This window comes from Heterodontus francisci, chromosome 30, assembly GCF_036365525.1.
Source record: "Heterodontus francisci isolate sHetFra1 chromosome 30, sHetFra1.hap1, whole genome shotgun sequence".
NCBI lineage: Eukaryota > Metazoa > Chordata > Chondrichthyes > Heterodontiformes > Heterodontidae > Heterodontus > Heterodontus francisci.
This window is the reverse complement of record NC_090400.1, coordinates 10659504-10674509: the sequence shown is the minus strand read 5'-3', so window position 1 is coordinate 10674509 and position 15006 is coordinate 10659504. Positions and strand designations below refer to the sequence as shown.

The 15006-nt window shown below is 45.8% G+C and overlaps 2 protein-coding genes across 3 annotated transcripts in view; one reads left to right on the top strand and one right to left on the bottom strand.

Annotated features, from left to right (window-relative positions):
• Window positions 1-6488, bottom strand: part of LOC137346575 (E3 ubiquitin-protein ligase rififylin-like) — a 129662-nt gene extending 123174 nt beyond the window's left edge. For both annotated transcript variants that reach the window (XM_068010089.1, XM_068010091.1), the window contains exon 1: window positions 6238-6488. The gene's annotated coding sequence lies outside the window, so the exon portion shown is untranslated. The remainder of the gene's footprint in view (window positions 1-6237) is intronic.
• Window positions 6489-6694: 206 nt separating this feature from the next.
• rfc2 (replication factor C (activator 1) 2) overlaps window positions 6695-15006 on the top strand; it is a 34118-nt gene continuing 25806 nt past the window's right edge. Inside the window, exons 1-2 of the mRNA XM_068010088.1 lie at window positions 6695-6938; window positions 9287-9356. Of these exons, the coding sequence (XP_067866189.1) occupies window positions 6829-6938; window positions 9287-9356 (180 nt within the window). The 5' untranslated portion in view covers window positions 6695-6828. The remainder of the gene's footprint in view (window positions 6939-9286; window positions 9357-15006) is intronic.

Here is a 15006-nt window from a genome sequence, read left to right as displayed (position 1 = left end):
TTCAGCAGTCCAGTTCAGCAGTTGAAGTGTTACTCTTTTTCCAGCGAGGAACACAGATGAATAATTTGTTTTCTTTTTAAAAAGAATTAATCTGGCTTAAGTTTTTAGCATTTTGAGAGTATAATAAACTAATTTCTCCTTTTTCAGTTTAAATGGTCTGAGAGCTCTCCTTTCAGGTGCTAACACTCAGCTGTGTCAACTGTCTTTGCAAAGCCAGTTTTCAAAATTAAAATGCAACATTGTATGTCCTGTTCTCCCTCTCTGTATGGTTGTATCACTCAGTCTCTGAAGCTTACTGCCTTAAAGATGTATTGATTTCTTACAGCCTTAAAGGCATACAACATATTTCCCAAGGGAAAAAAAGATCATGACAATATGAACTCCCTGCATCTGCCAGGGTGCAGAAGTGAAAAATGTAGTGCATTAGCGCATTTACTGACTTTTACAAATTTTGACAGAAATTTCCATAAAGTTTTTAAAATAAGTTTGAAAGTTCATTGTTGGGGAATTTACAAGTTTTTATAATAACTCTTCAATTTCAAAAATGGTTCTGGGGAAATTTTCTATTATATGCAGCCGAAAGGGTTGACATTTTATAGACCATGGTGCTTTTAGCAAATCTGTTTCCTCTTCTCACCATGTATGGAAAAAACGCACTAACAGTTCACTGCAGCTGCCTCTTAGGTCTTCATCTAAGAGGCTGTAGAATTAAAGTATAATTGATAACACATTTATGTAAATTCATAACTTATTTGAAATAAGAGGATTGAGAATTCAATTGTAGATTCTTTCAATGTTATTTAAAAAAAATTTAACTTAATTCCTTATAGGAAACTCTTCTATCCTCACTGATGCACAGATTGCATACTGGCAACTTCTGCAAACTGCTCAGAATGCAGAGATGGGATTGGCAGCTTTGTGCAATTTTTAGATATAAGTTTCCAGTCTATTATTAGGCTTTTGAGACTGGCTTAAAATCTTGAACTCTCTTTTTAAGGAAGGCACCGAAAGATTTAAAAAAAAATTCAATGGGTAAATTTAATCATTTTAGTGTGCATTATAAATGGGCTCGACTTTCTTCAAAGTAAGCTTTTAAATAAGTGTTTTAAATTAATTTGATTAATTCTTTGACAACAGTTACAGGCAACTGTTTAAATGAGAAATTCCCCGTTCCTATGACTGACAGTGGCGGAGAGAAGGGAGTGGGGGATGCACCTGGGAGGAGTGGAGAGTTCAGGTAGCAATTTCAGGGTGGAGGATGCAACAGAGATTTCTGATGAGATGCATTATAGAGATATTTCACATGAATATAAAGGCTTAACAGCAACTTGGAGAGCCTTCATATCAAGTGTAACTGACTTAGGCCTGCTAAATCCTGAAATGTACTTGGGTTTAGTGTAGAAAATGTCTGTACCACAAAGTAATCATATTCAACTCTATTTGTCTTTAGAAATAGCATTGATTATAGTTTTAGCAATAAAAAAGGCTGTGTTTCATTGAAAGAGTGGCATGCAATCATTTTTATACTGAAAAGTAACACTACACATTCCACAACAAACAGAACAATTCTTTTTGCAGCTGGTGAGAGGGCGGAGGAGGGGGGCAGGGGAAAGAGAAGTGCGAGAAGAGGAAAGAAACACTCCACTCTTTTTGAAGGCGCATTCACCCCTTCCTGTTTTGCCTTCATCACTTTCTCTCCTCCTTGGTCTCCTGAAGGTTTGAATCCTTGCTTGGGAAAAGTTCCACAAGCACCTACTACCCTGGTGCACTTTATGCAAGTGATCACTATTTGGTCAGGAGTTTAGACATTTGGCGCGAGCATGATATTTAAATACAGTAATATCAGAACCAAGTCAAGCCTTCCTCGGCTGACAGCCAAAAAAGTGCACTTCCAGTAGGAGTCGCTCAAGAGCAATCAGCAATAGAAACCTTAGCTCCTGGTCCTGGGAAACAATTGCAATACCCCTGCCACTATCCAGGTTGAAAATCAACTAAAAACACAGAAAATCAGGAGTTAAGTTGGGGACTTCCCGGTCTATCAGAAGAAGCAAAAAGAGCAACTCGATATTCACTGGCAAGATGCTTAAGGATATAAAAAGGCAAATAGTGGTATACTGTGGCCGGTAGTAGAAAACAATTAAAAAGGGAGTTTGCAAATAAAGTTCTTAAACAGAGGTGGTTCAAACATATAGCTCCTTGCCATTAACTGCTGTTAAAGCAAATTTTAAATGAGAAGTTTCACAGACCATCCACCGATAATGGGAGGAATCAGAGGTTCCATCAACCATCCCACCACCACTTCCTGTGAACATTAGGGGCAAATGAAAAGCAAAACACATGTTCGTAGTCAACCCCCTAAAAAGGGTGCTAAGTGAGGCAAGGAGGAGGATGTAAGCCAGCCTAGGCAAGAAGCTGGCCAGGTTTCAAAGTAAAAGATTGTCCAAGAAAAGTACATTTAGTTTTAGTCTGCTGAAAAGGGTCAGTGTGGAATATTTTGATTCACTTTTTTAACAAGAAAAGACCGAAGTAAAGTTATAGCACAATGAAATTTGTGAAATAAAGCAGTTTAATTTGTTTCTGGTCCCAAGTCAGTGTTAATCAGTTCACCTTTCAAAAGATTGGAGAAGTCTTCTTCTTCTTTGGCCTCCTTGTCTCGAGAGACAATGGGTAACTGCCTGGAGGTGGTCAGTGGTTTGTGAAGCAGCGCCTGGAGTGTCTATAAAGGCCAATTTTAGAGTGACAGACTCTTCCACAGGTGCTGCAAATAAAATTGGTTGTGGGGGCTGTTACACAGTTGGCTCTCTCCTTGCACTTCTGTCTTTTTTTCTGCCAACAGCCAAGTCTCTTTGACTCACCACTCTTTAGCCCCGCCTTTATGGCTGTCCGCCAGCTTTGGCAATCACTGGCAACTGACTCCCACGACTTGTGTTCAATGTCACAGGACTTCATGTCGCGTTTGCAGACATCTTTAATGCGGAGACATGGACGGCCGGTGGGTCTGATACCAGTGACGGGCTCACTGTACAATGCATCCTTGGGGATCCTGCCATCTTCCATGCGGCTCACATGGCCAAGCCATCTCAAGCGCCGCTGCCTCAGTAGGGTGTATAAGCTGGGGATGTTGGCCGCCTCGAGAACTTCTGCGTTGGAGATGTGGTCCTGCCACCTGATGCCAAGGATTCTCCAGAGGCAGCGAAGATGGAATGAATTGAGACGTCGCTCTTGGCTGACATACGTTGTCCAGGCCTCGCTGCCGTAGAGCAAGGTACTGAGGACACAGGCCTGATACACTCGGACTTTTGTGTTCCGTGTCAGTGCGCCATTTTTCCACACTCTCTTGGCCAGTCTGGACATAGCAGCGGAAGCCTTTCCCATGCGCTTGTTGATTTCTGCATCAAGAGACAGATTACTGGTGATAGTTGAGCCTAAGTAGGTGAACTCTTGAACAACTTCCAGAGCGTGGCCGTCGATGTTAATGGATGGAGCATTTCTGACTTCCTGTCCCATGATGATCGATTTCTTGAGGCTGATGGTTAGGCCAAATCCGTTGCAGGCAGCCGCAATCCTGTCAATGAGTCTCTGCAGACACTCTTCTGTGTGGGATGTTAATGCAGCATCGTCAGCAAAGAGGAGTTCCCTGATGAGGACCTTCCAACACTTTGGTCTTCGCTTTAAGATGGGCAAGGTTGAACAACCAGCCACCTGATCTTGTGTGAAGGAAAATTCCTTCTTGTGAAGACTTGAACACATGACAGCAGCAGGGAGAAGATCCCAAACAGTGTAGGTGCGAGAACACAGCCCTGTTTCACGCCACTCAGGATAGGAAAGGGGTCTGATGAGGCACCGCTATGCTGAATTGTGCCTTTCATATTGTCATGGAATGAGGTGATGATACTTAGTAGCTTTGGTGGACATCCGATTTTTGCTAGTAGTTTGAAGAGACGACTCTGCTGACGAGGTCAAAGACTTTGGTGAGATCAATGAAAGCAACTTAGACGGGCATCTGTTGTTCGCGGCATTTCTCATGTAGCTAGCGAAGGAAGAACAGCATGTCAATGGTGGATCTCTCTGCTCAAAAGCCACACTGTGCTTCAGGGTAGACACACTCAGCTAGCTTCTGGAGCCTGTTTAAAACGACTCGAGCAAAGACTTTCCTCACTATGCTGAGCAGGGAGATTCCACAGTAGTTGTTGCAGTCACCCTTCTTCTTATATGGTGATGATATTGGCATCGTGCATGTCCTGTGGTACTGCTGCCTCATCCCAGCACAGGCAAAGCAGTTCATGTAGTGCTGAGAGTATAGCAGGCTTGGCACTCTTGATTATTTCAAGGGTAATGCCATCCTTCCCAGGGGCTTTTCCACTGGCTAGAGAATCAATGGCATGACTGAGTTCCAATTTTGTTGGCTGTACGTCCAGCTCATCCATGACCGGCAGAGACTGGGCTGCATTGAGGGCGGTCTCAGTGACAACATTTTCCCTGGAGTACAGTTCTAGGTAGTGCTCCACCCAGCGGTCCATTTGCTTGCATTGGTCAGTGATTGTGTTCCCTGATTTTGACTTGGGGGGGTGGGCAGGGGCGATCTTCTTGATGGTTGGCCCAAAAGCTCTCTTAATGCCATCATACATTCCTCTGATGTTTCCGGTGTCAGAGGCCAGCTGAATATGACTGCATAGGTGTTGCCAGTAGTCATTTGCACAGCGCCTGGCTGTTCTTTGTGCAGTGCTTCTGGCTACTTTAAATGCTACGGATGTTAACTCAGTGGGGGCTTTCTTGTAGTTCAACAGTGCAATATGCTTAGCGGCTATGACAGGTTCCAGCTCTTCAAAGTGAGATTGAAACCAGTCTGCATTCTGCTTCACACGTTTGCCATAGGTGATCATTGCTGAGTCATAGATGGCATCTCTGATGTGGGCCCACTTGGTCTCTCCATCCCCTGTGGGAGTGTTTTGAAGGGCTTTTTCAAGTGAATTTAGAAACTTATGTAACAGCTGTAGATAAAAAATTCTGCTAGTGTTGATGCATGGGCAGCCCTTTTGCTTGGAGTGATGCAGCTTCTTTGGTTTGAGTCTAACTTTGCTGCACACCAGGGAGTGGTCGGTGTCGCAGTCCGCACTGTGGAAACTACGCGTGATTTGGACACCATTTATAGAGGCTCGCCTTAGGACGATGAGGTCCAGCTGGTGCCAACGAAGTAACAGTGAGGATTCAAGTGAGGGCCACAATATCCTGTTTATACAATGGGGCATCTCATTGTTACACCCCTCCCAACTTTTCCAGGCAATACTATTGTATCTGTAGACAGTGGATTACAAAAGCAACTTCTGGTCGAGAGAGAGGCTGTTAAGGTCAACTTCAGGCAATATATAAGACAGACTTGAAATTCAAAACTGATCAAATCAAGTGAGATACCAGGAACTCTTGTATCTTACATAATGTGAGAAATTGCAAATATCAGGCACACTACCTTGCAAAATGCGTCATAGTTTAAACTTAGACTTTGCCATTACATGAGTGACTTTTAAATACTCACAAGACAAAACTGATCAACAACTTAGATGAAAACATTAGATGCCAGTATATTTTGACAGCCTGCCAAACAAAATGTAATCCCTCTGGACTTTACACTGTTGTGTTTTGTGCATCCAAACCAAATAATAGGATCATATTCCTCTGAAGTTTTTAAAAAAAATACATGGTTAAAAAGTGCCAGCAAACGCAGCTACTTTATGGAACTGACAGCAACTGCCTGCCAGGCTTCTACGGCAATTAGAGTTTATTATATCTCTTTAGCTAGAATTCAACTATTTGACATCTTTGTTTAACAAAAGTGATAACAAAGATTAGGTACTAACTAAGTCCTGGCAGGTGCTAATATTTTTGTCAGGGAAAGAAGCTTTTGCATATATCTTTTTTTCAAAAGTGCAGTAGGTTTAAGTAAAGGCTCAAGTTGAAGTAGTAAGAGATCGGTGGGAATTCAGGACCAACCTTCAGGAACCCCAGAAGCTGTGAGTTGCCCTTTAAGTGAAGCTTGATACAGAAGACAGTGAACTAAGTAAGATGAATGTAGGTGTGTGTTCGAAGTGTGGCTGAGTAGTTGAGAAAGTTGGGGGGGGGGGGGGGGGGGGGTGGCTGGGTGTGTGTTACAGGTACGCTCACTCTGATGCAGGTTAACCTTTCCCAGTGTGGCACGTACACCATCACCAATACTCACACAACAGCCAGCACCTTGCTTACCTTTCCGGCTTCCCCTTGTTCCTTTACCGAAAACTTTTCCTTACTTTGTTTCATCAGCGAAGATGTAGAATTTAAAACACAGAGAGGAAACTAGGGAGGAATGAAGTGAGGAAGCAGCAGCAAGACTATGGGGAAGTTGGGCGGGAGGAGGGTAGAGAAAATGACGATCCGCCGATTGCTGACTCAATCGCCCATTCACTTTAACCTCTAACCGACTGCTCCCTCGCGCGCTCCCGTTCCCGCTCGCACTCGCGCCAGCCCGGATGGTGCACGCGCGCGTCAGCTCTCTCACGCCGGAGGACCATTCCCCGCCACGTGAAACCAGCAGAGGGATGCTCTTGCACCACATATCGTTGGCCGAGTCGCCGGCTCCATCGGCAAAACCCCTGAGGAAGCTGGACATTGTGACGTAACATAAGAAAGCAGCAGAAAGTCTTCGATTCGTTGCAAGTGGGTGAATTGTTAAATACGTCAGCATTTGAAGGTTTTATTGCGTTATGCTCTACAGCTGTTGATAAAGGAGAGGAGGCAGCGACGTACGGGCTGCCCCGGACGTGCTGACGTAACGCGCATTGCGCGGGAACGGTAAACATGGAGACAGCGGCGCGAGAGAGCGGCAGCGGCCAGGAGAAAGAGGAAAAGGAGGTCTCGGCTTCCACTGCTACAGGGCGAACAGCAACAGCTGCTTACGAATTGCCCTGGTGAGTGGTGGTGGTAGCGGCGGCGGCGGTGATGATGATACGCCAGGGCAATCTCTTCCCCCCCACCATACCGCCCTGATACGCCAGGGGCAATCCCTCCCCCCACCGCACTGCCCTGAGATACGCCAGGGCAATCTCTTCCCCCCACCACATTGCCCTGATACGCCAGGGCAATCTCTCCCCCCCCCCCCCACCACACCGCCCTGATACGCCAGGGCAATCTCCCCCCCCCCCCCACCACACCGCCCTGATACGCCAGGGCAATCCCCCCCCCCCCACCGCACTGCCCTGAGATACGCCAGGGCAATCCCCCCCCCCCCCCCCACCACACCGCCCTGTTACGCCAGGGCAATCCCCCCCCCCCCACCGCCCTGATACGCCAGGGCAATCCCCCCCCCCCCACCGCACTGCCCTGAGATACGCCAGGGCAATCTCCCCCCCCCCCCACCACACCGCCCTGATACGCCAGGGCAATCTCCCCCCCCCCCCCACCACACCGCCCTGATACGCCAGGGCAATCCCCCCCCCCCACCACACCGCCCTGATACGCCAGGGCAATCCCCCCCCCCCCCCCCCACCGCACTGCCCTGAGATACGCCACGGCAATCCCCCCCACCATACCGCCCTGATACGCCAGGGGCAATCCCCCCCCCCCCCCCCCCCCCCACCACACCGCCCTGATACGCCAGGGCAATCCCCCCCCACCACACTGCCCTGATACGCCAGGGCAATCCCCCCCCCCCCCCCCACCGCACTGCCCTGAGATACGCCAAGGCAATCTCCCCCCCCCACCATACCACCCTGATACGCCAGGGCAATCTCTCCCCCCCCCCCCCCCCCCCCCCCACCACACTGCCCTGAGATACGCCAGGGCAATCCCCCCCCACCACACTGCCCTGAGATACGCCAGGGAAATCTACCCCCCCCCCCCCACCACACCGCCCTTAGATATGCCAGGGCAACCCCCCCACCACCACCACCGCTGCCCTGAGATACGCCAGGGCAATCCGTTCCCCCCCCCCCCCCCCCCCACCCACACCACCCTGATACTCCAAGGTAATCCAACCCCCCCCCCCCCCCCCCCCCCCACCACACTGCCCTGAGATATGCCAGGGCAATCCCCTACCCTGTGCTGGGTCAGGGGTACCTCCCCCTTCTCCCCCAAGGTTAGGAGGGAGTTCCAGGATTTTGTCCCAGTGACAGTGAAGGGATGATGGTATCATTCCAAGTCAGGATGGTATGTAACATGTAGGTGCTGGTGTTCCAGGCATCTTCTGCCCTTGTCCTTCTCGGTGGTAAAGGTTGCGGGTTTGGAAGGTGCTGTCGAAGGAGCCTTGGTGTGTTGCTACAGTGCATCTTGTAGATGGTACAAACTGCTGCCACTGCATCGGTGGTGGAAGGAGTGAATGTTTGTGGATGGTGTGCCAGCTTTGTCCTGATGGTGTCGAGCTTCTTGAGTGTTTTTGGAGCTGCATTCATCCAGGCAAGTGGAGAGTATTCCATCGCACTCCTAACTTGTGCCTTGTGGTGGACCGGCACTGGGGAGTCGGGAGGTGAGATATTTGCCGCAGAATTCCCAGCCTCTGACCTGCTCTTGTAGCCACAGCATTTATGCGGCTGGTCCAGTTCAGTTTCTGGTCAATGGTGACTCCCAGGAGGTTGATAGTGGGGGATTCAGAGATGTTAATGCCATCGAATGTCAAGGGAGATGGCTAGATTCTCTCTTGTTGGAGATGGTCATTGCCCACCACTTGTGTGGCATGAATGTTACTTGCCAATTATCAGCCCAAGTCTGGATGTTGTCCAGGTCTTGCTGTATCCTTTAGGACTCGGCCAGCATGGTCAGTAGTGGTGCTACTGAGCCACTCTTGGTAATGGCATTGAAGTCTCCCAATCAGAGTACATTCTGTGCCTTTGCTACCTCAGCAGGTCAGGCAGCATCTGTGGAGAGAAAAAGAGTTAACGTTTCAAGTCATTGCATGCGGAGGTGTCTGCTTATAATGATTAACTCTGTAAATGTGCGTATGACTGAGTAAAGATTGGCTCCACTACCATCCTTCACCAACTGGCTTTCTGGAATAGAACACCCAGTTCCCTCTGCCCCACCATCCAGGCAGAACCATACTATCTGGTACTTCCTAACCTAGCCCCTCTGTCCAGTCTACCCTGTCTACCTTTAACAAGCTTTCCTAATGCCTATGTCTTGGCCATCTCTCAACTCACCTTCCTCTGAAGTATCTTGTGTGATTTTTCTACATCTTATTAATGTAAGCTATTGTTCGTTTGCAATCTTTTTGAAGTGTCAAAATTTAGTTTTAAAAATATTCTGCTGTTTTTACTTTATTTAGGGTTGAGAAATACAGACCACTGAAACTGAGTGAAGTCGTGGGGAATGAAGAAACCGTCAGCAGGTTGGAGGTAGTTTCTGGCACTTTTCTGTTTCCCAGTCACTGAGTCTATCCCTCTCCCTGGCAACTGTTTGAGGCTGAACCAGACTGCTTACAATCTTGGTGTCATACTTGACCCTGAGATGAGCTTCTCACCACATTTCTGCGTTCTCACTAAGACTGCCTATTTCCACTCTTTAACATTACCCGACTTCACCTCCGCCCCAGCTCATCTGGTGAAACCCTTATCCATGCCGTTGTTATCTCTAGACTTAACTATTCCAAGATGGTCCAGGTTGGCTTCCCACGTTCTACTGTCTGTAAACTTGAGTTGAATCAAAACTGTGCTGCCCGTTCCTAACGCATATCAAGTCCTGTTTACCCATCACCTTTGTGCTCACCGACCTACACTGGCTCCTAATTAAACAATGTTTCAATTTTAAAATTCTCATCCTTGTTTTTAAATCTCTCTGGCTTCGCCCCTCCCTATCTCTGTAATCTGCAGCCCCACAACCCTCCGAGATATCTGCACTCCTCTAATTTTGGCCTTTCGCACATCCCCAGTTTTAATCGTTACACCATTAACAGCCATACCTCAGCTGCTTAGGCCCTCAGTTCTAGAATTCCATCCCTCAATATCTCTCTCTCTACCTCTCTTTCCTGCTATAAAAAGACACACCTTAAAACCAACCTCTTTGAATTTTTGGTAATCTGTCCTAATATCTCCAAATGTGGTTTGATGTCATTTTGTTTTATAACGCTCCTGTGAAGTGCCTTGGAATGTTTTATCACATTAAAGGTGTTAAATAGATTTTTGTAATGTTTAAAAAAAAAAGACAAGTCTAAAAAGTTGACAAGTTACATGGTGAGGAAAATGAACTTTCTTTACTTATCCTGCCAATGCTAATACATCAGTAAATTTAAAAATTGAATTTGATCTCCTGCACTGTTGCACTTGGAGTCTCGACCTAGTACGCCAGGATGCATAAGGGCGCTCAAACATTTAATTACCTATCAAGTTTCCTACCGTTAAGCTGATAAATGATGCTTTGATCTGCTTGGAAAGCTACCAAAGCCACATGTAGCAGAGTTCTGTTTATTTAGATTTTTTTAAGTGTCTACTGAATAGGAAAAAACAAAATGGTAGACATAGTTCAGGGTACTGAACATTCTATCCTTTCGTGGAGAACTCCCACTATTGGGTTGCCAGGTGGAGCTACAATGAGTTTGAAAAACTCTGTCTGGGGGAAGGTGAGGTGGGTGATGGTGAGAGGCAATGAATATTATTGGGGAGTCAAATACCCACTTTGTACAGAGTCTAACTTGAGGTATGAGGTGATTTAGATTAACTGTTAGGGAGGAATAATATGTAGCACATGTATTGAAGAGGCACAGAGTGTTATGTTTTTCAGTGTTCCTGCTTGTGCTGATATAGCTTTTTGGGAGTTCCCAAGTGACTAGTAGGAGGAAGCACAGGAAGATCAACTTTTGCCAGAACTATGTACGACCATAGCATATTTATTATGGGAGTCGACTGTTAAAGCAAAACCTGCAGGCACAACTGGTTCTGCAGTTAAATATTGATGCATTATAATTGGGGTTCCCATAAACAAACCTTTATATTGCCATTTTACAATGCATTTTGAGATGGAATGTTGTAACCCATTCAGCATTTTCAAACATATTAAACATGCCTATTACTAAAAATTACTGGTAGAATGATAAATCAACAACTTAGTTATGTAGAAATTTTAAAATTTTAGTTTTGTTTGTAGGAAGAATGGTCATTACGTTAGCAAAGGTTTAGCTAGCAGTTTGAACTTTGATTTAAGGTGGGAGGAATCTCACTTTTTTCCTGGAGGAGGGTTCCTTTTTTGAAAAAAAAGTCTCTTCATTTAGTTTTACTTTTCCACCAAGAATTTAGTTTTTCTTATTCTTCACCTTGTCTCTTTACAATGAACAAACACTGGTTTCTCTAAAGTGCGGCTTTATCATCAAAACAAGGTGAATTGTCTTAAGTTTTTTTTAAAATAGTAAACATTGAGAAAAACAACAGATTGGTCAGGAACCGAATTCAAATTTCAGTGATCTAGAATTGAAAATGGGAGGCACTCTGAGTTATTTCCATTAGCTGTATAAGCACAAACCATTGTCAACCAGATGCACATCAATTTTTTCCATTTTAATTTCCAGTTATTGATCCTAATGTTGATGGATTTGGATAATTATTAGTTGTCCAAATTTGGAGGATTTTAATTTGTATTAGTGTTATTGCCAACATTAGCCGCAACTTTGGCAGCTAGCACCACCATAGAAACGAGATGGCATCTATTTCTTTTGGGCCTCCTTATCTCGAGAGACAATGGATACGCGCCTGGAGGTGGTCAGTGGTTTGTGAAGCAGCGCCTGGAGTGGCTATAAAGGCCAATTCTGGAGTGACAGGCTCTTCCACAGGTGCTGCAGAGAAATTTGTTTGTTGGGGCTGTTGCACAGTTGGCTCTCCCCTTGCGCCTCTGTCTTTTTTCCTGCCAACTACTAAGTCTCTTCGACTCGCCACAATTTAGCCCTGTCTTTATGGCTGCCCGCCAGCTCTGGCGAATGCTGGCAACTGACTCCCACGACTTGTGATCAATGTCACACGATTTCATGTCACGTTTGCAGACGTCTTTATAACGGAGACATGGACGGCCGGTGGGTCTGATACCAGTGGCGAGCTCGCTGTACAATGTGTCTTTGGGGATCCTGCCATCTTCCATGCGGCTCACATGGCCAAGCCATCTCAAGCGCCGCTGACTCAGTAGTGTGTATAAGCTGGGGGTGTTGGCCGCTTCAAGGACTTCTGTGTTGGAGATATAGTCCTGCCACCTGATGCCAAGTATTCTCCGAAGGCAGCGAAGATGGAATGAATTGAGACGTCGCTCTTGGCTGGCATACGTTGTCCAGGCCTCGCTGCCGTAGAGCAAGGTACTGAGGACACAGGCCTGATACACTCGGACTTTTGTGTTCCGTGTCAGTGCGCCATTTTCCCACACTCTCTTGGCCAGTCTGGACATAGCAGTGGAAGCCTTACCCATGCGCTTGTTCATCACCAGAAAAACTACAAAGTGTCTCAAAGGCTTCTTCAGCAACTGTGAATGCCACTGGACACCTCCCCCTAGTCTGCAGGTGGGCTAAATTGTTAGACTGCTTGTGCAGGCCAGTTACATTTTTTTTTCCTTGCTTGTATAGATCGGTTTCTGGCATAGTAGAAGGTGCACAGCCAACAAATCAATGCATGCAACTGGGGAGCAAATGTGCGCATGCAGAATGCTCCTTAGTCACTGCCAGCACTGTAAATACACCCAAGTTTGGAGCACTGAGCCAACACCTATTGAAGAACTTGTGTAATTTAAATAAAGTGTAAAACTAGTTTCCATGTCTGTTAAACCCTATGCACTTTGTCTTCAAGGTTCAATTCTCTGCCTCAAAATGTATGAGCTAAGGAACACTAGGAGCAAAACTAAGTACTATCAGACTTAAAGGAAAAGTGTATAATAGCGCAAAGGCAGGTCAGAAGATTGGACAGAATATAAAAAGCAAGAAAGAACGACTAAACGATTAATAAGGAGGGAAAAATTAGAGTATGAGAGAAAGCTAACTAGAAATATAAAAACATAGTAAGGGTTTCTATAGATATTTTAAAAAGAAAAGTTAACAGTGAGTGTTGGTCCTATAGAAATTCAGTCTGGGGAATAAATAAGGAGATGGCAGATGAAGTGAACAGGTATTTAGCATCGATCTTCACCATAGATTATACAAGTAACATCTCAGAAGTAACTGTAAATCAGGAAATGGAAGGGAGGGAGGAACTCGAAAATTACAATCACCAGGGAAGTGGTTCTGAGCAAATTGCTGGAGCTGCGGGCTGACAAGTCCCCGGGTCCTGGTGGACTTCATCCTCGGGTCTGAAAAGAAGTAGCTAGTGAGATAGTTGATGCGTTGGTTTTGATTTTCCAAAATTCCCTAGATTCGGGGAATGTTCCATTAGTTTGGAAAATAGCTACTAGAACTCCTTTATTCAAAAAGTGAGGGAGACAGAAAGCAGGAAACTACAGGCCAGTTAGCTTAACATCTGTCATAGGGAAAATGTGAGAAGGTATTAAAGACGTTATAGCAGAGCACTTAGAAAAATTCAAGGTAATCAGGCAGAGTCAACATGGTTTTTTTTTAATTCATTCATGGGATGTGGGCGTCACTGGCCAGGCCAGCATTTATTGCCCATCCCTAATTGCCCTTGAGAAGGTGGTAGTGAGCTGCCTTCTTGAACCGCTACAGTCCATGTGGGGTAGGTACACCCACAGTGCTGTTAGGAAGGGAGTTCCAGGATTTTGACCCAGCAACAGTGAAGGAACGGCGATATAGTTCCAAATCAGGATGGTGTGTTGCTTGGAGGGAAACTTGAAGGTGGTGGTGTTCCCATGCATTCTGTCCAATCTTCGGACCTGCCACCCATCTTTGCGCAATTAAACACTTTTTCTTTAAGTCTGATAGTACTTAGTTTTGCTCCTAGTGTTCCTTGGCTCAAACATTTTGAGGAGGAGAATTGAACTCTGAAAATGAAGTGCATAGGGTTTAACTGGCAGGAAGAATAAAAAAGAAGCATAGTAGCTAAATGGGTGATCGATTGCAGAGGGATCTAGGTGTTCTAGTGCATGAATTGCAAAAGGTTAGTCATATGCAGGTACAGCAAGGAATTAGGAAAGCTAATAGAATGGAGATTAGAGATACAGCACTGAAACAGGCCCTTCGGCCCACCGAGTCTGTGCCGAACATCAACCACCCATTTAGACTAATCCTACACTAATCCCATATTCCCACCAAACATCCCCACCTGTCCCTATATTTCCCTACCACCTACCTATACTAGTGACAATTTATAATGGCCAATTTACCTATCAACCTGCAAGTCTTTTGGCTTGTGGGAGGAAACCGGAGCACCCGGAGAAAACCCACGCAGACACAGGGAGAACTTGCAAACTCCACACAGGCAGTACCCGGAATCGAACCCGGGTCCCTGGAGCTGTGAGGCTGCGGTGCTAACCACTGTGCCGCCCCAAGGGGAATTGCAAGGGGAATTGAAAACAAACGTAGGGAGGTTATGCTCCAGTTATACAGGACATTGGTGAGACCACATCTGGAGTACTGTGTACAGTATTAATCTCCTTATTTAAGGAAAGATGTAAATGTACTGGAAGCAGTTCAGAGAAGGTTTACTAGACTAATACCTGGAATGGGCAGATTGTCTTATGAGGAAAGGTTGGACAGGCTAGGCTTGTATACGCTGGAGTTTACAAGAGTAAGAGGCGACTTGATTGAAACATAAGATTCTGAGAGCTCTTGACGGGGTGGATGTGGAAAGGATATTTCCTCTTGCGAGAGAATCTAGAACTAGGGGTCACTGTTTAAAAATAAGGGGTCGCCTATTTAAGACAGAAATGAGGAGAAATTTTTTCTCTGAGGGTTGAGTTTTTGGAACTCTTCCTCAAAAGGCAGTGGAAGCAGAGTTTTTGAATATTTTTAAGGCAGAGGTTGATAGATTCTTGATAAGCAAGGGGTGAAAGGTGATTGGGGGTAGGCGGGAATGCGGAGTTGAGGTTGCAATCAGATCAGCCATGATTGTATTAAATGGCGGAGCAGGCTCG